Source organism: Rissa tridactyla, chromosome 6 (assembly GCF_028500815.1).
Source record: "Rissa tridactyla isolate bRisTri1 chromosome 6, bRisTri1.patW.cur.20221130, whole genome shotgun sequence".
Lineage (NCBI taxonomy): Eukaryota > Metazoa > Chordata > Aves > Charadriiformes > Laridae > Rissa > Rissa tridactyla.
Window position 1 is genome coordinate 65,712,709 of NC_071471.1, and position 21,528 is coordinate 65,734,236.

The 21,528-nt window shown below is 43.8% G+C and overlaps 1 protein-coding gene across 3 annotated transcripts in view; it reads left to right on the top strand.

Annotated features, from left to right (window-relative positions):
* Positions 1 to 517: 517 nt before the first annotated feature.
* The window catches only part of SLC18A2 (solute carrier family 18 member A2), a 32,759-nt gene continuing 11,748 nt past the window's right edge, over positions 518 to 21,528 (top strand). Inside the window, exons 1-9 of one of the 3 annotated variants that reach the window (XM_054204793.1) lie at positions 518 to 600; positions 818 to 973; positions 2,771 to 3,094; positions 11,305 to 11,363; positions 13,244 to 13,327; positions 16,580 to 16,672; positions 17,264 to 17,353; positions 17,462 to 17,505; positions 17,581 to 17,641. In XM_054204793.1, the coding sequence (XP_054060768.1) occupies positions 834 to 973; positions 2,771 to 3,094; positions 11,305 to 11,363; positions 13,244 to 13,327; positions 16,580 to 16,672; positions 17,264 to 17,353; positions 17,462 to 17,505; positions 17,581 to 17,641 (895 nt within the window). In that variant the 5' untranslated portion in view covers positions 518 to 600; positions 818 to 833. Of the gene's footprint in view, positions 696 to 817; positions 974 to 2,742; positions 3,095 to 11,304; positions 11,364 to 13,243; positions 13,328 to 16,579; positions 16,673 to 17,263; positions 17,354 to 17,461; positions 17,506 to 17,580; positions 17,642 to 21,528 lie in introns of all 3 variants that reach the window. The other 2 variants (XM_054204791.1, XM_054204792.1) reach the window with 2 other exon arrangements.

Here is a 21,528-nt window from a genome sequence, read left to right on the forward strand (position 1 = left end):
ACCAATAAACTCTTTAAGAGACTTCCCTTGCATTCAGTGGGCTTTACCAAAAGTCAAGCTCAGTGAAGACAGTGAAGCAAAGAACAGTTCACAAGAGTTCAGTACTGGGTGACTAAAAGTGTATTACGTGAGATGAAAAACAACATTATACAAAAAGAAGTCTTCGTTAAAACGTGTTTCTTGTTCAGTTCAATGCACAGTTGATCCCTTTTCTAACATAGATTGAGAAGAAAAACTCATACTGATGACGAACAAATGCCACAGGCTGGGTACAACACTCGGACTTCTGTACCGGCAAGAAAAATGAGCAATTTAAATGCCAAATGGTGCAAATTCCTTATTCGAGGAAAAAGAATCCATCAGCGGCACCATTTCGCTCTGGCTGGCCGATCGAGCACACCGCCCGCCTGTTTAAGCGTATGAGCAGCGACTCCCCCCCCCCGCCCCGTATGTGTTTGGGCGCATCTCGGTGGCACAAGGCGGTGTTGCCGCGGTAGCCCCGCCCGCAGCCCGGCTCGCCCGCCGGTCGCCCCGCAGGGGAGAGGAGGGGAGTCCCCCTACCCTGCGCCAGCGCTCCCTGGGCTCACACGGGGACCAGAGGTGCCTCCTCCTCCTCCTCCTCCTCCTCCTCCTCCCCGCTCCTGCCCTGCCGGCTCGCAGCGTGCGGCTGGACGGGGACCTGCGCCGGGAGCCGGGTGCGCTCCGCGGGGGGATGCGCGGAGCGGGGCGGCGGGGTTTGGGGGGGGTGAGGGGACACCGCCCGGGCTCCCCCGCCTTGTTCCCGGTCGCCCCTAATGGCCTTTGTGTCTCTCTGCAGCCGGGAGCCGGGGAGCATGGCTTGGGGCGAGTTCAGCCTCCTCCGCTGGCTCCGGGAGAGCCGGCAGTCCAGGAAACTCATCCTCCTCATCGTCTTCATCGCCCTGCTCCTGGACAACATGCTGCTGACGGTCGTCGGTAGGTACAACGGCTTTTGGTGCGGGTTTGTTGTTGTTTTTTCTTCTTTTCCCCTCCCGATTTATGCCAGAAATAATCTCCGGTGACAGATGTACTCCCTGAAATGCACGATTAATGCGCTCCAACCAAACATTTCCAAGCACTGATTTTTATTTTTTTTTTTTTTAAGCACAAATGTTATTCTAGGTATTGCAAACACGCTGCCATACACATCAAAGTCTTGCCCTATTTCTGTGTTAATTGCAGGATAAGGAATGGTATCAAAGGGTCTTCATAATTCTTTTTTTTTTTTTTTTTCCACTAAATGCCACTAACGCTTCACAGAACGACAGATAACAGTATTTTTAGCTCATCATCGTTTTTTTCTCCTGTGGTCATGCAACTGAAACAACAGGCTAGATAACATTGGAGATGCCTGTTTCCTTGCGATAGTTTCTCTTCCCCTCCCCAGTCATCTTAAAATGAGAGATTAATAAGAAAACTATCTCACTGGGTTTTAAGAAAAGCACTTCTGTGAGTTGGTTTAATGAAATACTAAGTTTTGATCAAAGTCAACGATGCAACTTTTACTGGCTTCAGTGGCATAGTGTCAAGATTTAGGAATCTACTCAAATAAAATGCCTGAAACATTTTTCACGGGTAGTTTTAGCAAATTCAAATGTTGATATGACTTTCAAGGGTTCAGAGAAACTAGTGGTTCATGGATGCCCACACAGGCACACGCATGAATGCACATGCTTCTCTTGGAGGTGAATTGGGCTGTGCAGAGCCGGCTCTCGGATGATGCTGCAGTGTCAGCTTCTGAATCAGACTCCGAAATTTCTTGGGGAACTTCAGCTTAAAAGCTGATGCCACAATGTAGACCTTTAGCTAAAAACATATATATTTTTATCAAGTCGATTTTGGATTTTTTTTTTTACATGAATATACTTTCTTATACAGGTATTAACATTTAATTACTTATTCAGTAACACGTGTGCTAGAAGCCCTAGAAATTATCATAGTTTGCACACTTATTGAAAGAGTGGGCTTTTGCAGGAAGAGATGCAAGACAAAGAGGGGTGATTCTGTCACTAGGGTTAAACGGAATGAACCTGACATCTGTTTTTACAAATTCTGAAATGCTAATTTCTGAGATACGTATTAATGTAATTAAATTGCAGCTAAGATCCTAAAGCATATAAAGAAGGTCCCTTCTGGATGATCTTTTCAATGTAAATTTTAAAAAAATAATGAGACACGCAAGCATCAACACATTAGTTCTGATTACTTAATACAGGAGCGTTACGTTTTCTTCCTTATGGCTGTTACTTAAACAATATTTTTTGTGGTTTATTTTGGAAATGTGTTTTACTACATTTTCTATATTTTGGTTTTACAATGGTTTCAATGCTTTTCTCATCTTTCATGTTTTCACAATCTGATAAATGGACTTGGGCAGTCACGTGCAACACAGACTCTTCAGACATGGGTTTTGATATATTTTGCTTTCTGAATGATGTCTGTGTAGAAAATCTTATATTTATGAAAACTGACAAAAAATAAAGATGAATGTAGAAGAACTTTTTTTTGGTTTAAATTGCACTTCTGAGTTATGGGTGTGTTTTTTCCCTTGAGTAAAGTTCTATTTTAGTTCTGTGTTTCCGCCGTTCAAAATCCTTACTAATATGCTCTGTTGGAAAGCCTTGTATTTCCTAATCTATGGCAAAGCAAACAAGAAAATTTAGTGATTCCATTTACAAATAACCTGATAGTAAGATGCCAATATTATTCTATTTGTTTTTCCAGTGCCAATAATTCCCAGTTACCTTTACAGCATCAAACATGAGAAAAATGCCACACAAATCCAGACTACTACGCCTAACGTAGTCTCAACAACGATGGACAATTTTCAGAGCATCTTCTCCTACTACGACAACTCGACGATGGTTACGGGAAACGAATCTGATAAGACACGACCCAGAGAGCTGCATCACACTCAGACAGAACAAATGACAGTAAATGTGACTCCTTCCCCATCTGATTGCCCCAAGGAAGATAAGGACCTGCTGAATGAAAATGTTCAAGTCGGGCTCTTGTTTGCTTCAAAAGCAACAGTGCAGCTAATCACTAACCCCTTCATAGGGCCGCTGACAAACAGGTACGTTATTTCTGCTGCGTTACTCAGGTGGGAGTTTACATTGATGTTGTAGTCCAGGCTAGTATTTCAAACCAAGTATTTTTAATTCTGTTGTGGCCCTGACTTAACTGGCCTTCTCACTTTATCTGGAGGAATATTTTAGTGATTGATGAACAGATCTAAATGCCTTTACCCTGTCCAAAAATAAACTGGTAAGCTGCACACGAGCCATTTGATACGTTCAGTATCATACACTTTTCCTTCAAGTCCTGAGCTCTCTAGTTCTTCTAGAAACTTTTTCTGAAATGGTGTTGAAGTTCCTTCAGTCCAGCTGTATGGAGCCAAAAGCTGCTACCGCTCAGTATTTAGGCAGCACTGTGAATTGATGATACGTCTGTTACACCTACATCAGGCAAACGTGATATTGAAGCTGTAGGCAGGGTTCAGATCCCTCCCTTGCTCTCACGGACACCCACAGCTCTCGGTGCCATTTGGTATTCAGTGATTCGGAGTCATCTGAGGTAAGAATTGGTGGGAAATTCGCGTGGACTTCAGTGAAAAATGAGAAAGCATCAAACTTTGCTGATGCCGTGTTCATCACCAAGTTCAGTGGATCACAGATTTCCATCAGTACACGATCTAGGCCAGCCTTCAAATTGTTCTCTCTGAATTCTCGCATAAATATGATATCTTCAACAAAATATGTTTAAATGGTACATTATAGAAAATCTATTTGAGCCAGGATAAAGGGTATAAGCACCAATATCAATGACTTATAACCCCTCCCCCAAAAATTCTGAGTACTAATGATGTTTACACAGATACTAAAAAGTATTTATAATATCATTTAAATTTCTGATGTCAAGAATTAATTTAATTTTATTCGTAGCATTTTGTGTAACTGTTCCCCCCAGAAGCAGCTGCAGTCCTCCCAAACCAAATACGAGATCAATCTCTGCAGGAAATATACTCCAAATTGTATTTAGTCAGGTCACGGATTTTCATATTCCTTATTTAAGCTTATTTTATAAGTAATAAATTTTCCTTTCAGAAAATAATATGCCGCAGAAATTTGTCCTTGCGAAACATTTTTGTTTAAGCAGTCAATGCTTATCATACGTGGCAATAACCAAAACAACCAACGCCTTTTAATGCTACGTATTTCAGGGTTTGAAGCCAAAACTACCTTTCTTAGATTTTACAGCTTATATATATATATTATCTGAGTGTTTAATTTCAATCTGATAGAAGAGTATCCAACTGAGGGCTCAGCGGCGGTTTGACGCACAGTGTTGTGAATTCAACCTGAATTCAATCTGTGGAATTGATCTAAACACAAAAGCTTTAAATGAGACAGTTTCATTCCTCTCTCATTTCACCTTATCTCCTGTGTGCCGCCTACACAGATATAAGTATGCCATTGCAAAATTACTTTTCTACAAATATGGCTGCAAGTTGAGGAGATAAACAGATTTTTGTTATTACCTGGATTTTCTGTTTTGTTTTGTGAGGATATGACAGCTCACCCACAGGCAAAGCAACAGAACATCAAATAATATTTTCATAATAGTCCTTTAAGTATTCTTCTAGATTTTCCTAGTTGACTAAATTATTGCCCTATTGATGTTTACTTTTCTCTGTTAGTATCATTATTTACACAACCTGCCAAACCAGGAGAAAGGCAATAATATGCTCGCCGTTGTCGATGGCTTTTTCGATAGCGTGGTTACGTCATACCGTAGATACGATCTCCGCTCTTTCTCTGGTAGACGTCTGCCTAAGCAAGAGGGTGGTGTCCCTCCCGGTGCCGCCCTGTGTGCCTGCGCGTCAGGGGACCGGAGCCTGGTGGTGCCTGTGCCAAGGCAGGGGGTCACACCTCTCCCCTGGAGCCGGCTGTGGGGATAGAGGGGGCACATCCTCAGGTTTAGGGATGGGGCTGGAGATGTTCTTGTAGCATCTCCCTTCGCTATTGGGAGCAGGGTTGGCAACACACCAGTGTGAACATCAGTGCTGTGAGCTGAGATTTCCTCCTGGAAACAGCCCAGGGGGTTTTTTGCAGGGGGCTGAGTGTGTCACCGCAATCACAGGGGCAGGTTTGGGAGCTCGGATGCCCACCAAGTGGGAAAAGGAAAAGCAAGGAGCACATCACCCCAGCGTCCTGTGCGACAGAGACTTCTCTCATGCAGCTGAAATGAGTGCCTTAGTGGCAAAGTGGCCCTAAATTAGATTTAAGGATTACTGGTTTTCCTTCATGCGTTATTTGTATCTTGGTACCAGGATCTGCCTTTCTTCTGAGAAATGCTTAGTGGGATCAGTTAACACATTTATCAATTAACTGTAGAAGTCATCGGAAAAAAACCAAACCCTAAAGCTGACGTTTCCTAATATCAACGTGTGTATGATCGGTTAAAAAGCAGTGTGAAAATTGTGATTACTACAAATGAAACAGGAAATATCTGAGTTCCCATTATAAAGACTCTTTCGTACCGCTGATAAGCCGTTTAGTGATAATTGTTACTGCCGCTATTACTTTTGCAAAATTTCAGCAAAAAATCACAGCTTAAAGGAGGATTTGTTGCTTAGCTCGAGATCAGCGTGCACAGTTTGTTAAGATGCTCAGTAAGTTTCTTTTTCAAATAGGTAGCACACTGTGTTTGTGGTTTTTATTTCTCAATCAAATACAGTTGTTCAGGAGTGGTTTAGATTTTTAATCAAGTGTGGAGCTCCTGGCTTTCAGGAGGCTCTGGCTTTGAGCGCTTGAGTTTGCACAGGATGCAACAGGGTGTTCCATTCATATGGGTCTGTGAAAATTGTTACTTTATTTTAGGTTTTCTGGAAGTTTTGTAGGCAGTTTTTCCTTTTTTCCTATAACTACTGGAGGTGTAGCTTTTTAAAATAAATTTCAAAATTGGTTTCATTCAAGAAGTTCTGCTAAAAATATTTCATAGGCAAAGCCCAGCTTTTTCTGTGGAATACCAGACAAAACACACACCTGGCTTAGGGAACTGGTTGGCAATTCATGAAACAACACAATTTACCTTTGGTCTAAAAAAGTCCGGGCAAAGGAAATGCCAGGTGGTGGCTTTGCCATAAGGTGTGACCACACACTTCCCACCGTGGGATGGTTTCAGGGCAGGGCTGACAAGATCTTTGTGGCTCAGACGCACGTTTTATTTTCACTTGTAGTGAAATTGGTAAGAAATTACACAAATGTCACAGCACTTGCTACAGGGCGCTTTGTGAGGAGGATGCACTGGAGACTTGAAGGCTCTGCCTAAACCTTTCCAGTGAGGAGAGTGGGCAAAAGGCTGCTGTGCCCGCTATAATTAACCGATTTGCTCCATTATTTTTTTCTAATTCACACCGAGCTCTATGAATGAGGCTGTGAGCCCAGCTGTGCTGGCCCCACAATCCACTGGAGCCGATGAATGTCTCCCCTGCCAGGTCCCTCCCTCCCTTTATTTAACAGTCTGAAAAAATATGTGGTTTTAACTTTGTGCTTATCCAATATTGGCCTCAAAAATCATTAAAAAAAGGACAAGTATTTTCATCATCATTTTTACTCCAGTCTGACTACAGCTTTGAAGGTCTTTGCATGCAAGAGGGAGCGTGTAGGACCGTGATATGTTCATGACGAAGATACACACAAAGAAGGAGGCAGAGAGATAAATAGCATTTGTAACTGCTTATTTCAGTTCCTCTGTAAGCTTTCCTTTGAGGTTTTGGCAGATGACAGAAATGACCAATTCTGCAGGTGGGACAAAGCCCCTCTGCCTACCCTGTGCTAGGGCGTGGAGCATGGAGGTGAGGTGGAGAGCGCACGGACCACGGACATTCCCTGTCCCTGCTGACCCTGCACGTTCTTCCTTACCTTCACACACATTCAGCAGTTCATAACCTCAAGGAAAATACTCTTCTTGCCATACATCCTCCTCAGTCTTCACTGGCAGTGAAGAAGACAGCCATACTGCCCACCAGGACAGACGTAACAAGGGGTGCTCGCAGTGGAACGGCTGTAGCTGTATGGCAACAGGGTTGAAATCAGTGGATTTGCAGCACTGTAATGAATGGATAATTAAGCTCTAATCATCCACAGCTGCTAACCTGGTCAGTGTAACCTTTGGTTCACTGCTGCACAGGATCCATCAAATGGTTGTCTTATTGTAGGGTAACCTTATTAATGGGTATAATCCACTTCCAAACAGTCCTGCAATCTGAGGTCAACACGACACTGAAACAGAGTAATTTAGGCATTCTCCGTCAGCGGCAGCTTTTCCTCTCCCTCCTTCAACTAATGACTCTGGCTTTTTCAGATGTCATAAATACTTGTAGGAAGCAGTTTTAGCTGCAGGTAGCCTCAGTGAAACATGCTGGACTCTGCTTCAGATTCTCTTGGAGAGTTTTGAAAGGAATGCCTGAGAAAATCATAGAATCATAGAATCTTCATGGTTGGGAAGGACCTTTGAGATCATCGAGTCCAACCAAACAACCTACAATCTCTGTCACTAGAGCATGCCCTGAAGTGCCACATCTAGACGTTTCTTAAACACCTCTAGGGATGGTGACTCAACCCCCTCCCTGGGCAGGCTGTTCCAGTGCCTGACCACTCTTTCAGTAAAGTCATTCTTCCTAACATCTAATCTAAACCCCCCCTGCCGCAACTTCAGACCATTTCCTCTGGTCCTGTCATTATTCATCTGGGAGAAGAGGCCAACACCCACCTCTGTACACCCTCCTTTCAGGGAGTTGTAGAGGGCAATGAGGTCTCCCTTCAGCCTCCTCTTCTCCAAGCTAAACATGCCCAGCTCCCTCAGCCTCTCCTCATATGACCTGGTCTCCAGACCCCTCACCAGCCTGGCAGCTCTCCTCTGGACACGCTCCAGCACTTCAATGTCCCTCTTGTACAGACAGGCCCAGAACCGAACACAGCACTCGAGGTGAGGCCTCACCAGTGCCAAGTACAGAGGCATGACATGCTTGAGCATGGTAACGAGAAAAAAAGAAGAAACAAGACAGGCTATAATATTCTTTTGTGTTGCACACATGCAGAGGAACAAAATGTAGAGATAACTGTGATGGAGCATGTCATGTCATGGCCGAGAAGCAGAAACTGCATATTCACAGGTTTCACGTATCCAGAACATGAATGGCCCAGGACCAAGGGACTGAATCACTGAATAGTTGGCTGTTACAGGTAGGACCTCTCCTTTTTGTGATTATTTATGTTATATAGTGTAACTGTTTAGCAAAAGCTCCCACTCTGGGCTCTCTAATATCTGCTAGACACATCAGGGAATGCAGCTGCAGATTAGACACTTGTGGGGGCACAACTGCCAACTAATTAGTGCTGCTATTTCAGGAGGAGGCAGGGTTTGCTAAGATTATGCAGGAAAAGGCAATCTGCATATCTAACCAAATGCCAGCTGGATGTGGGTAAGACTGTCCCCTGAGCAAAAGCAACCACGACTTCTAGAGGTTCAGCGGTCTCACGCAGGGGCAGCACACCAGAATCGTGCATCCCCAAATTGTGGGTGAAGCTCCAGGCAATTTTTAGCTTTCCAGAGGATTATAACGACTTGTTAAATTCCGCGCAGATGCATGTCATGTGCTGACCCGTGTACCTTTGCGTCGTCTTGTATGACGGATCACTGGCAATGCAGACTTTGCGCAGCACTAGCTGTGCCCACACACGGTCTGGTTCTGAAATGCTTAATTTCTGTCTGGAGGAAAAGTTATGTGTTAGACCTTGGTATATGTGATAAAGCATCATGGTCTGCTGGGTAGCGAGAGTAAGACTGAGTTCTGTTCCAGTTCTGCCCTCGTCACCCTCTGCTACGTAGCGCTTCACACCTTGCTGTGAGCCTGTTTGTCCAAGATAAAGGAGGAATAATACCTGCGGCTGCAAAAATTAAGAACAATGCTAGGACATTATTTCATTGAGCGCTGAAAGTGACTTCCAAAATACTGGTTTTCCTACAGCTTTCAACCACCAGAAACTGTCCAAGTGTAGGAAGCCTAGTGGACAAATTTAAATCTGCTTTAGCTTGATAGAGTATCATTTAGAACTAGCATGATAGCCCTTCTCTTTTTATCTCATTAATGTTTGTGGAAGATTTCACAGCTCATATGATGGAAACATGAATGTGGGAGCCAATCTCGATGGCACTGGTCTTCATGAAAATAACCAAATTTTAATTCAGCGTACTTGTAGCAGAAGCAAATTGCTGTCTCATGGCCCCTGTGTCAAGTCTAAGAATTGCTTGACTTCCGTGCTGAAATCAGCCTTCTCCACCACACTGTCCCTCCTAAAATACCTCTGGGATGGCCTTGATAGACACAACCCTACTTTACTTTGCAATGGAATAAGGCATAAGGACATTTAACTTTTGCTTTCATACCACGGAGAAAGATGATATCGCTCACCAACGGCAGTAGAGTTGCAGAGTTGTTTTCATCTGTACTTCTATTGGTCCTTTTTTAATTGAAAAATCCAAAAATCAAAGCAGTTATGGTCAAACTCTCTGCGGCCTGTTCCACCCAAGCCCACTTCCCTGGGAAGTGCCCCCTTGAAGATGGTAACAGGTCGTTTTTTATTTCCTCATGTACATAGAAACATCAGTGGAGATTAGCATCCTGTTGTATAATACCTATTATGCAGTAAGAGAAGAGGCAGCCTTGGAAAAATCGTCCACTTTAAATAGAGCAGACCAAAAAAAGGTAGTATTATTTTCTTACAGGTCATGTATCAAGGTGTGCTGAGAGACTAAAATGATTATCGTAAGACCACAGAGGAAGTCGGTGATAGTGCTAGAGATTTAATTTGGAGACACCAGTCCAGTGAAGTACCACACGAGTAACTAGTCTCTGCTGGATATTTGTAACACCCACTTACACGTTTCAACTAGAAGAATCCACGCTACCCTTTTGTCATATTTTTAATGTAGCGACAACATTTAAGGCAAAAAGGTTCTTCATTAGAGATTTCTGTGGCATGTAGAAATGTGCATGCTAGATTTCTTTCGTTCACAAAACTCAAGTGTTAGAATGAGACATTTAATAAACATCAAGCCCTGCACTTCAGAGAGTTTTCCATTACCCATGGTCCTTACTTGTATAAAAATTATATTAATGACAAAACGAAGCTCAGAATAATTAGGTTGGTTTATCTGTGCAGGGACTGCTGTTATTAAAAATAAAAAGGAATTATAGACTCTTCCATTATTTGTTTGACCTCCTTAAGCCAATGCTGCCAATATAAATGCCCAATACGGTCAAATCATTGGAAATGGAAGTCAGTCAGTACCCCTTTGAAAAGCATTGTCCATCGTTGGAGAATTTAGCCATTAAATAATGTCTTTGCAAATACATTTGAAATGCACAAGCCTATGAAAAAAGAAGCTGTGAATAAAGCGTGCTGAACAGAATATACAGGTTGTCTTAAGGGCTACCCGGGTAATGTTTTTGATTCTACAGTAGAATTTTAATGGTGTGAAAAATAGTATATTGTGAATTTTTTGTTGAAATTATGATTTTAGCTGCTCAAAAAAAAAATGCATCTGCTTTCCAGACAGAAAATTCTCTATTTCCTGGAAACTTGAAAATACTTATAGCAACCAGGCATTTCTACAGGCTGTTTAGAGTCATAATGAAGAAGTGGGCAGATGAAGAAAGCTTTGATCAGCTCCATTTTTACTCCTAAAACCACAGAAAGCAAAAATATTATTCTCAGGCTCCTTGGGACTCTTCCAGTTTTCCTGGCTGAGGCAGAACTCCCAACAAAGCGGATGACAAATTTTTCCAGTAAAAAAGCCATTGGTTTGACCGTGTCTCGTTATAGTCATTGTCTCATGAGGGTGGAAACAGATGAGCACTGAAACACTACTGGGGTATTTCAAAGCTCAGTATGCTCAGACAAATCTTCCTTTCTCATATCCTTGGCAACCCCATGGAGGCCCGGAGGGGCTTTATTGGGAACAGTTACAATGGAATGAGAACAGGGCAATCAGATTCTCATGAGGGAAGAATTTCTTCCAGGGATTTCAGATACAAAGTCTGCTGCACCAGATGAAAAGGCATTTGTAACATGGACAAGTTTGATCATGTGGTCCACACTATGTGAGTCAAAGCCTACCAAGGAGCTACAGGTTGGGTTTTTGCGGTGTGTGAGGAAGTCTAACTCAAAATGTCAGTGAGACAATTCCAGAAATGTCAATGTTCATTTTGTTTTCCAGAATAGGCTACCAGATCCCACTGTTCGCTGGCTTCTGCATCATGTTTGTGTCAACAATCAGTAAGTGTCCACATCTTATTTGGTCTGGCCCAGATGCAACTTTTAAATAAATGACCTATAATAATTGTCACTAGGAATTATTCTTGTTGATGTAGAGGGACTGATTTCCAAGGAAAATTTAAGGCTGGCTGTGCCATGTGGGTGGTGGTGCTGATGGGATTTGACAAGTATGTTCTTATGAACATGCTCTAAGGAATTCACCACCTTCCATCCCATCTCGGCAGGTCTCTTTCTTAGCTGAATCTTTCTCTCAGGTTCTTGTAATATGAAGTGGTGCTCAGTTTTAAACTGATAGCCATGGGAGAGCTATCAACCATGAGAGGGCTATTCTGCAGGGTCCTTAACAACTAGCTGTCGTAGGGGCTTATCAGAAAGATCGTGAGGCTTCAGGGGCTCACGAGTAGAATATGAGTCAACAGTATCATAGCGCTGCTAAACATCGCTGTGGGATGTGCAAACAGGAGCATAGCCTGCAAGTCAGCTGAGATAATTTGTCTGCTCTAATGGCATTGATAAGGCTTCAGCTGCTGTTTTATGTTCAGTTTTGGCATGGCACTGAAAACTGCGGCCCAGATGGAAAGAGTACAGAGGAGAACATCAAGGATCATTAGAAGCCCGTGAGGAACGATGAAAGAACCGTGTCTGCTTTAGAAGGCAGATGTAAGGCCTATCAGAGTCTATGACAAAAAGGAAGGGAACAGTTTTCCATGGCCACTGTACATAAGAGAAGGAATAACGAGGTTAAAACTGTATCATCCAGGGGACTGAAGTGCTGGAGATTACCTGGTCTTAGGGTCACTGCATTTTAGGAACTTGTTAGACAAATTTTGGTTCGGTTGGAGATAATACTAAGCCTAATTCATGGCAGAGGGGAGTATACTGTTGATTTGCCGGCATACTTCTTCCTCGATTTTTCTCTGTCTGCATGCGTAGGGATTTTTGTAAGACTTGGTGAAAAGCCCGAGAGGCACAATGCCGCAGGGTAGGTGGGAGAAGTGCACGTGGATCTTGGGTTTAGTTGGTGCGTAACGGCTTCCCCCAGCTATAAGCTGCCTGGCAAAATTCCTCAGGCGGGCAACAGATAGGAGCTTTAAAAAAGTTTTCAAAAACTCACTGTAGATTTAATGGTACTGACCATGACAGAGGCTCTACAAACAGAGATGGGCTTGGGTTTCTGGGATGCTCCTGCTTTCTGATGTTGTGGATAGGGAATTTAGCTGGACTGATGAGTGCAGCAACCAGGCGCTCTGTTCCCAAAACGCAGAGTGTTGCCAGGCGTGAAATGAGGAGAGAGACAGAGAGGTACCTCTGGTGGTCTGCTCTTGGGAGGATCAGGAACTTGCTACGGCCCTTGAATGGGTGGAGCTGCCTTCTCTGCACCTCCAGCCATTGCAGAGCTGGCGACACCAGGGTAAAACCTCTCTCCACCCCTTTATTTACTGGGGAAAACATCAGTACATGTATGCGGGTGCGTGCATGTTGAATCCTGCTCTCCCTGAATGCCTGGAGCTTCAGAGTGGGCAGCCTTAAATGAAGCGGTGTGGGGAGGCAAGGCTGGGAAGAAAGGTCTTTAACTCCTTCTGTGTGCAGCTGAATCAGAGCAGGATGTAATCAAATCCTAAGTAATTAGTTAAAACTGCTTGTGCGCTTGCATTCTGTGTTACCGGGAGGCTTAGACACCTGAGAGCAATTCAACACTGACACATCTAAATGCAATAAGAGAAAATAATGCAGTTAGCATTGAAAGTGGCACAAGTCACTGTAAACACTTGACTGAATTGTATGAAGTTTTTGTGATAGTTTCCAGAGTTCTAACTTTTTAACCTAGTTAGAGTTAATCTAATTTTAAAAATTTACCTCTGTTTTTTTTTTTTCTGTAGTGTTTGCCTTCTCTGGAAGCTACGCATTACTGTTTATTGCCAGGTCCCTTCAAGGAGTGGGTTCCTCTTGTTCTTCGGTGGCAGGTAAGAGAAGAGATGATAGAGTAAATTACAGATCACCGATTCCGTCATTTTTAGTCATTTTCTGAGTTGTGTTTTGTCTGCAGTTTTAATAATTAATACAAAAATATTCAATTAAATCAATTTCACATTTTTTTATGTCCCTTTCATATGAAGTAGCTCAAAAGCAAATGTCTTTTCAGACTTGCTTGATATTTGGGTTGCAGGAAGGTAGAGCACTAAATGAACTGCACTCTCCCTGGGATTTCTGCATCTGCGTCTTCAACATTTTAAATTTGTTTTTAGCCATTTTAAAGGTCATCGGGAACTTATGTTGGTACTTATTGTAGAAGGGATAGCAGCTCTGTCTGTTACTGAAATTTATGTTGCAAAATGTTGTTTTCAAGGACTTACCATGTCATCTGCCAGTTTGGACTCAGTTTACCTGTACCAGATTTCCAATACAAGGTTATCATTTTTAAATGAGTAGGTGAAATGGAGTATGGGTTTTCAGCCCAAATTATTTAACCATGACTGAGACCAGGGAAATATGTTTTGTTCATATTAGGACATTTTGCAGTCTTTTATTGGAAAAGTTTCCTGTGACGGCAGCAGAAATATAAATTTGGCTTGAGTAGGGAGATGAATACCAGTGATTTGTAAAGAGTGTGTCTTCTGGCTTCCTTGGGAAAGTTCCCCCTTCCAAGTTGGACTGGTCTATAAGCAGGGTTCACACACACTCCATAGAAACTTAAGAAGAATTTGGCAGCTGAATTCCTCTGAGGTTCCTTTTGCAGGGATCGTGCTGCAGCCCACATCTGGGCAGTGCTGCCTGGGGCAGATGAGGAGATGCAAAGCCCCAGACTGAGATTTCAAACTGGGAGCAAGAAGCTCCCTGTGCTTAAGATGGTTTGGAAGCTGCTCAACCAGCACCAGGGAAGCAGGGAGGTTTAAGCCTGGGTGAGCAGTGGGAAGAGTGGGGATGTGGCTGAGGGAGCAGGCAGGGGCTGGGGTGAGAAGCCAGGGATGGGGAAGGCAAAGACAAGCAGGAGGGGTGGAGACAAGAAAATCCATCTCTCCTCCTAGTACCAGTTAAGGTTACAAATCAAGCTTTCCACAGGGAAGACATGCCAGAATCAAAATCATTGTTCAGCTTTAACTCAGTCCCTGTGGAAATGTGCACCTCGAGATACAGCTTTTAGACGAGTATGTGGCTTTTTTCACAGACAACCTAGAAAATACAGCAGAAAAGGCCAAGAGACCATCTAGTCCACCCCCTTCCTGAAGGCAGGATCAGCGTTGTATCTATCATTCCTCACGCATACTTGATAGGCGTGTTTTCAGAAGCCTCCAGAAATGCCCTCAGCATCTAGCTTTGTGCTTACATACCTTTACTGTCAGGAAGATTTTTCTGATGTCTCATCTAAAGCCTCCATATGGTCACGTAAATCCATTTCTACTTCCTATACTTGAGAGAACATGAAGAACAGTTTCTTTTCTCTTTGTAGCTTTTTTTCATATTGCAGGACTATTATCACGTTGAATCATAGAATGATTTCGGTTGGAAGGGACCTTAAAGGCCATCTAGTTCCAACCCCCCTGCCCTGGGCAGGGACACCTCCCACCACACCAGGTTGCCCAAAGCCCTGTCCAGCCTGGCCTTGGACGCCTCCAGGAATGGGACATCCACAGCTTCTCTGGGCAACCTGGGCCGGTGTCTCACCACCCTCACAGTAAAGTATTTCTTCACAATACCTAATCTAAATCTCCTCTCTTTCAGTTTAAAACTGTTCCCCCTTGTCCTATGGCTCCACTCCCTCATAAAGAGTCACTTCCCATCTTTCCTGTAGCCCCTTTAGGTACTGGAAGGGGCTATAAGGTGTCCCCGGAGCCTTCTCTTCTCCAGGCTGAACAACCCCAACTCTCTCAGCCTGTCCTCACAGGAGAGGTGCTCCAGCTCACATTAGTTTTCTCCTTTCTGGTTTTAAATTAAAAGTCCTGCAGTTGCCCCTCACAGATATTTTTATAAGTCTGTATGACAGTCTCCAGTGACCCCCACCTTTCTTCTTGTGCTGCACCAGAACCAGACCCAGCACTCAGAAGAAGCTCCGACTCCTTACAAGGGCCAGGAGCAGTGAGAGTTAGTTCATGTGTCTCACAGGCAGAGGAAGTTTTCTGTAGTATGGTGCCAATCAGTCTTTTACCTGCCCTGCGTTTGTGCATGTAATCATTCCTGTCTACATGTAAAACTTTGTGTTATCTTCTTTGTATTGCCTCCTGTTTTTTCCCCTGAATATTTCTCCAAGTCTCACAAACTCATTGTGAATTCTGATATCGTTTGCTGACTTGATCTTCAACTGCTCACGCAAACACTTTGGTGTCCTCCTCGGTTTTCTAAGCATCTTCATCTGCAGAGGACCTCTGCACTTTTGGGACACGTGATGGATTGTATTCACTTAATCATCAATCATGCAATATTTTGTTTTCTTTTTCTGGCTCATTGTGTAGCTGTGGACCCTATTTACTGAGTCCTACTTAAACCTTGATTTGAAAACAGAATTATTAATTTCTATGAGGACTCTTCTGCAGCATTTACCTCTGCCTCTAGTGCCTGAATGCTTCGCAGAAAACACAAATAGATTGGGCTTCATGTTTCCTTTTGTGAAATGAAGGATTGTCATCAAATGCAGAAGTGAGGCATGTGAAGAGCAAGGTCGAAAGAATCCTTTAATTTGGGATGCTGAACTCAAAATACTCATTTTCAAAGTAATCAGCTCAGCATAATATCTCATGCCTGCAGCAGGAGCCAGCACTGACCACAGCTACAGCTGGGAGTGGCCACCAGACCTTCGTGTCAAGTGCCCGGAGTATAAATAACCGATAGTGAATACTTGTCAAAAGCTTTGTTTCACCTAGTTGAAAAGCATCATCTAAAAGCCTTGTGAAAAAGGCAGGGACAAAGAAGCTAGCAAATGAGGGCATCATTAAATTACCTGAGTAATACTGTATAATGGAACATGGTCTTAGAGACCATTTACATTTGCCAAAACTCCTTTTTGCTTCAAGGTGAATTCCATGTGGAGGGGAGATATATATATATATATATAGATAGATAGATAGATATGTATGTATATGTATATATTTGTATTTATATCTAGAGAGATACCAGCTGTCAGGCCTGTATAATGTTTAGTAGGGCTGGCAAATGATAACCATAAACTGCAGTACACAGCTGCCTAACTTTGTGTTGTGCTTTTTTTCTTTAATTTATTTTAGGGATGGGTATGCTCGCCAGTGTATATACAGATGATGAAGAGAGAGGCAACGCAATGGGAATTGCACTAGGAGGCCTCGCTATGGGAGTATTAGGTCAGTGAGATGGAGACTCCGCTGGCAAGAGAAACCACCCCTCAGCCATCCCCAAAGCATGTGCTTGTGCCCTGTGAGAGCAGCAGAGGAATTTCGAGTGCTATGTTATTGTTCCATCTCCAGATTAGATTCATGGTGCATGTTAAGAATGGTTTTTCCCACAGAAGCACATCTCTCATGCAGATATGTATGGCAGGCAATAATCTCTGAGATGTTTGGGGTTTGTTTACATGGACCGTTGCCCAGAGAGGTGGTGACAGCCCCATCCCTGGAGATGTTCAAGGCCAGGCTTGATGAGGCTGTGAGCAATCTGATCTAGTTAAAGATGTCCCTGCTTACTGCAGGGGGGTTGGACTAGATGACCTTTAAAGGTCCCTTCCAACTCAACACATTCTATGATAAGAGTATTTTGGGGAGTGACGAATACGGTTATTGTCATCATTGGTGAGCTTTGTGTTGAGTTTTGGTTTGTTTTTTTTAAATTGAGTATTTTGGTCACTGAGTGCCAATAGCAGGATGCCCAAAGGCTTGCAGAGGGTGCTTGTTCACAGATGTGGCTTCACAACTGTGTCCTTTCTTTCTCCCTGGCAGTCGGCCCACCTTTTGGGAGCGTCATGTATGAGTTTGTGGGGAAGAGTTCTCCTTTCCTGGTGCTGGCAGCACTAGCTCTGTTAGATGGAGGTCAGTAAATACGAAGAGTCAATATTGCCGTGTAGCACATCCCTTTCGTATTCTTACCATCTAACCCCCTACTTGAAGAAATGTTACAGTATTGATTTCTTTTCACAGCTGTTCAATTATTTGTTCTGCAGCCGTCCAGAGCACAAGCAGAAGTAAGTATTAAGGTAAAACACTCTGGGCAACGGGTGATGCTTTGCCTTTCCTAATTCCAAGCTTTTGTTTCATAGAGTCAGAAGGGGACACCGTTGCTGACACTTTTGAAGGACCCGTATATCATTATTGCAGCAGGTACCAGATCCTTTTTTTTTTGTTTGTTTGTTCGTTTGTTTTGTTTGTTTTTTAATTTAAACTGTCTGCTGGTGTTATACCTGGCATCCTGGAATGCCTCAGGCTGAGCTGGTTTGACAATAGTGTCATTTGCTGTTTTCATTAACATAAAACTCAAAAAAAAAAAAAAAAAATCATCTGTTGGTCATACAGAATGAATATGCCAGTAGAAACGGAACAGACTGAAAGTTTGAAATGTAGCTGTCTTTCCAGCTGAGAGGACACTAATGACTTGTGGATGCTTAGGCAATGAGATGTGGCCATGAAACTTTCTGTCAGGCAAGTGAATGGGGCCAAGGCTTTCAGAGGGAGGGATCACCAGGACGTGGCAGGCGTAGGGAACAACACTGAACTTCATTTCCATTTGAAGAGGGTCTGAGTTTGGTCTCTAGAGCATGGATTATATTTCAGGGTTGAATGGTGAATGGCGTTTGGTATTACATGCATCGTTTCTCCACTGAGTCTTTCTGTCTCAAGGGAAGTTTGCCTTTTTGCATTGTGTTTTGTTGAATGTTTATTCTGAAGTCTGTAATTAAGGCTGGCCCTCTTTAATGTTCATAAAATATCTGAAAAGAGATCGTAATTTTTACTGGTTTATTCCTTAATCCTAACCCCCTTGTCCAAGAAAGCAATTCTTCCAGGTGTTTTTTCGGGTTCGCTGTTTCTTGGTGTTCTTGGGGAATGACCATTACCCGAACTCTTGACTAGACACTTGGTTGTGCTGTGACTGAAGTTATAGAAACACTTTTCCTTGAGAAATTCTTGGAGCATTAAAAGACCTTTTAATAGAAGTATTTGAGGGAAAAGAGTAGCAAACACAGTAGCTGTCGTAAGAGGTCAGATCTATCATTCAGCTGATTCAGTACTTTGTCTCTTGCTGTGCTTAAAGCAGGTGCCGAAGGGTGAGGTTCATCTAGCATATAAAGGAGATTTCTGGAGAATAATGTAATCCCTGCCAAGGTCTAATCTGTGAACAGAACTTGGTTTAAACCACAAAATATGACCAGGGGACTGATTTCAAGGATGAACCTTGGCTCATGCCAAACTAGTCTTAGCTAAGGAAAAGGTACCCAAAGACCGTGTATCCCAATATTTTGACCATGTCCCTTGTCTGCTAAGAGCAGGGGTGGGCTTTGTTCCCATTTTCTAATGCATTTGCATGGCATTCGATTTCTGCAGCTATTCTCTTCTCTGAAGCTGTTTCGGCTGATGTTTCGGGGCTGTGTAAAGCAGGGCTGCACAAACAGTCGTGGGGCAGCAAAATAGTGAAAAGATTCAGGGCTGGGTAGCTTGGAATCAAGACAGTGCGTGTCAGAGAGACCTTACCTTGGCTGCCCTGGCTCTTTTTGCCTCTTGCTTCCCTGCGTGTGCCTGCAGGCATTGCCAGTGCCTCCTGTTTCCCCTTCCCATCTTCCATCCGCAGTGGCTGGGCATGGCCAGGGGAAGGGAAAGGAAGGACGTACAGAGGGGTAGAAATATAAAAACCCTGTCTGTTCCCATCCCTCCTGCTCTCGACAACTGCTCTGGGTGACCTGTCCCCCTCCCACCAGGCATCAGTGCTCCGGATCCGAGAATGTCCCTGTGGTGGGCTACCGGCGGGGTTGGGTACAGCAACTGGGGTCTCTGCCTCCCAGGACAGAGGCTGCCCAGTGCTTTGACAGTACAGACGATACTGATGTTCTGTACTTTCAGCTTCTTCTCGCCCTGCTTTATTTCCCTTGCAGACCAATTTTTATTTTTTTTTCCAGAGCTGAATGCCAAATACTAACTATAAACCCAGCCTTTTGTCTGGCCTACCAGTGCACATCGGTCCAAGTGCAGATTTCTTGATGCACTGGGAATACACTATTTAAATGTTCATTGCTTCAGTTGGGAAGTTGTCGCTTTTTACAGTGGAAAGGATCTGGAAGTTTCATTTGCTCTCCCATGCCCGAAGGAGTTTAGTGGTTTCCTTGCTCTGTTTTCTAAGACGGGAACTTCTGCCCCTGATATTAACGGGGAAAGGTGGGTGAGCGGTTCGTTGGGACGGTAGAGTTAGGTCTGTGATCTGACACTTTGAGGCAATCAGTCAAGGCACCACGCCACATTTCTCCACATCTAAGCCAGGATACTACGTCTTCTGCTTCACAAGGATGCTCTGAATGTCAGTGTCCCACACTGTGTACGATATTCAGATACGATGATTAGAGAGGAGAAGGTTAAAAGTCCCATTGGGTTTGCGTGCTCAGGGAGATTAGAGGTTTGAATGGCTTTTAAGCCCGTTAATGACCTCATTAAAAAATTGACTGCATCTCTAGTGGGCTGACTTGTTAACCACAAGTAAAACCTAGGGCCATTGTAGGCACACTGCAAATGGACCAACAGTTTAAGTATTTCTTGCACTCTCGATTTAGGTACGCTAATTTTATGGTACAAATTCAGATTCAGTCTCCTGAGTGTGCGTCATACACTTGAGTCATAATTGTTTGTATTCTCAAAGTACGAGCACTTTCTGACCAATTTGGCTTATCTATAGCACGATATTAGCCTTTAACACAAGGCGTCCCGCACTCAAGCGTGGTGTTCCTCTCTCTCTGAAAGTGTCACATTTTCCCTTGATGACCCATGTTTTCTGTGAGTTAATAGTGGTGACTGTCGGAGCAGATCGGAGGCCGGTGCTCTCGTTCCCTCGCTGTGTGTCGCAGTCCCTATGGCCAGTCCTACCTCCTGGTCCCCTCCGGTGTCAGCAATAGTTGCTGTAGGATGCGCTGCGGCCATTTCTGTTGAACATGCACTCGCCAGTCCAGGTGGGGAGGTCTCAAAGATGTGGGCATCAGGGACAGGACCAGATGATACGGCAAGCTCCCATGAAAACCTCTGCAGGGAAAAGAAATATGAGCAAATACAGACTCTGCTTTGTGCATCATGTCAGAGGTGATGCTTCAAAGTCAGTGCCATTGGTACTCACTGACCCCAGGAAAAGAAACATTATTGACGCTTTTTGTCACTGCGAGTAGGAACTCAGAGGATGAAGTTGATGTCATTCTCACAGCCAGACCTCACTGACAGGGATTAAGACAACTTTAGGTGCTACCAAGTGACAAAGCTGCATTGGCAGGCAAGTTAGTTTAAATTACCAGATCCAAAAACCGGAGTTGAGACAGAGATCATCATGAGCACATGGGTCCTTGAAGGTGCGGGACAACTTTTCACCGGGTACCTGCTTTTCCACAGAAAAATACTAGTGATGTCTATGGCACTCTGCCAAAAGCTGGGTGGGTTCTCGGCTCCGGAGATGGGATCCAGCTGGAAGGTTGCAATTTCACACCTCCTGGCCAACGCAGGACTTTTAAACAAAAAAAACAATGTAGGATTTATGCCCTTGAGACTTGGCCCTCTGAAGAGAGGTCAGCTCCATGCAAGACAGAGGGGGGAAAAAATATTTTATCTTTTTCTGGGGGAAGCTTCGCTAAGGTAGAATGGTCTCTATCGGGCTTTGTCCTGAGTTTGCAGAGTACTGGCTCAGGCTCTCACTTATCTTTTGGGGTGTATCTTCAAGATCTGAAGTACCTTTGTCACCATGTACCGATGTACTTTGGTCAGCTCTGGTGATGCTTCCTCACCTAATGAGAAGTGACGCCACAGACGCACGCACGCCTGTTTCTCATTTCTGTGTGAAGTTTGTGAGGAGCAGAATAAGGCCTTTGCTCTTTAAGCCGTGTCTGTTAGAATGGCCCCGCTTCCTCTGGCTGCGCTTTGTGTGGCTTGAGTTGTTTTTCCAGCATCGAGGAAGCAGCTGGAGTGTGGCTGATTTTCGGCTCGGAAGAGGGAAGCCCCAAGGTGTTCCACTGGGGCTCCTCACAGATACT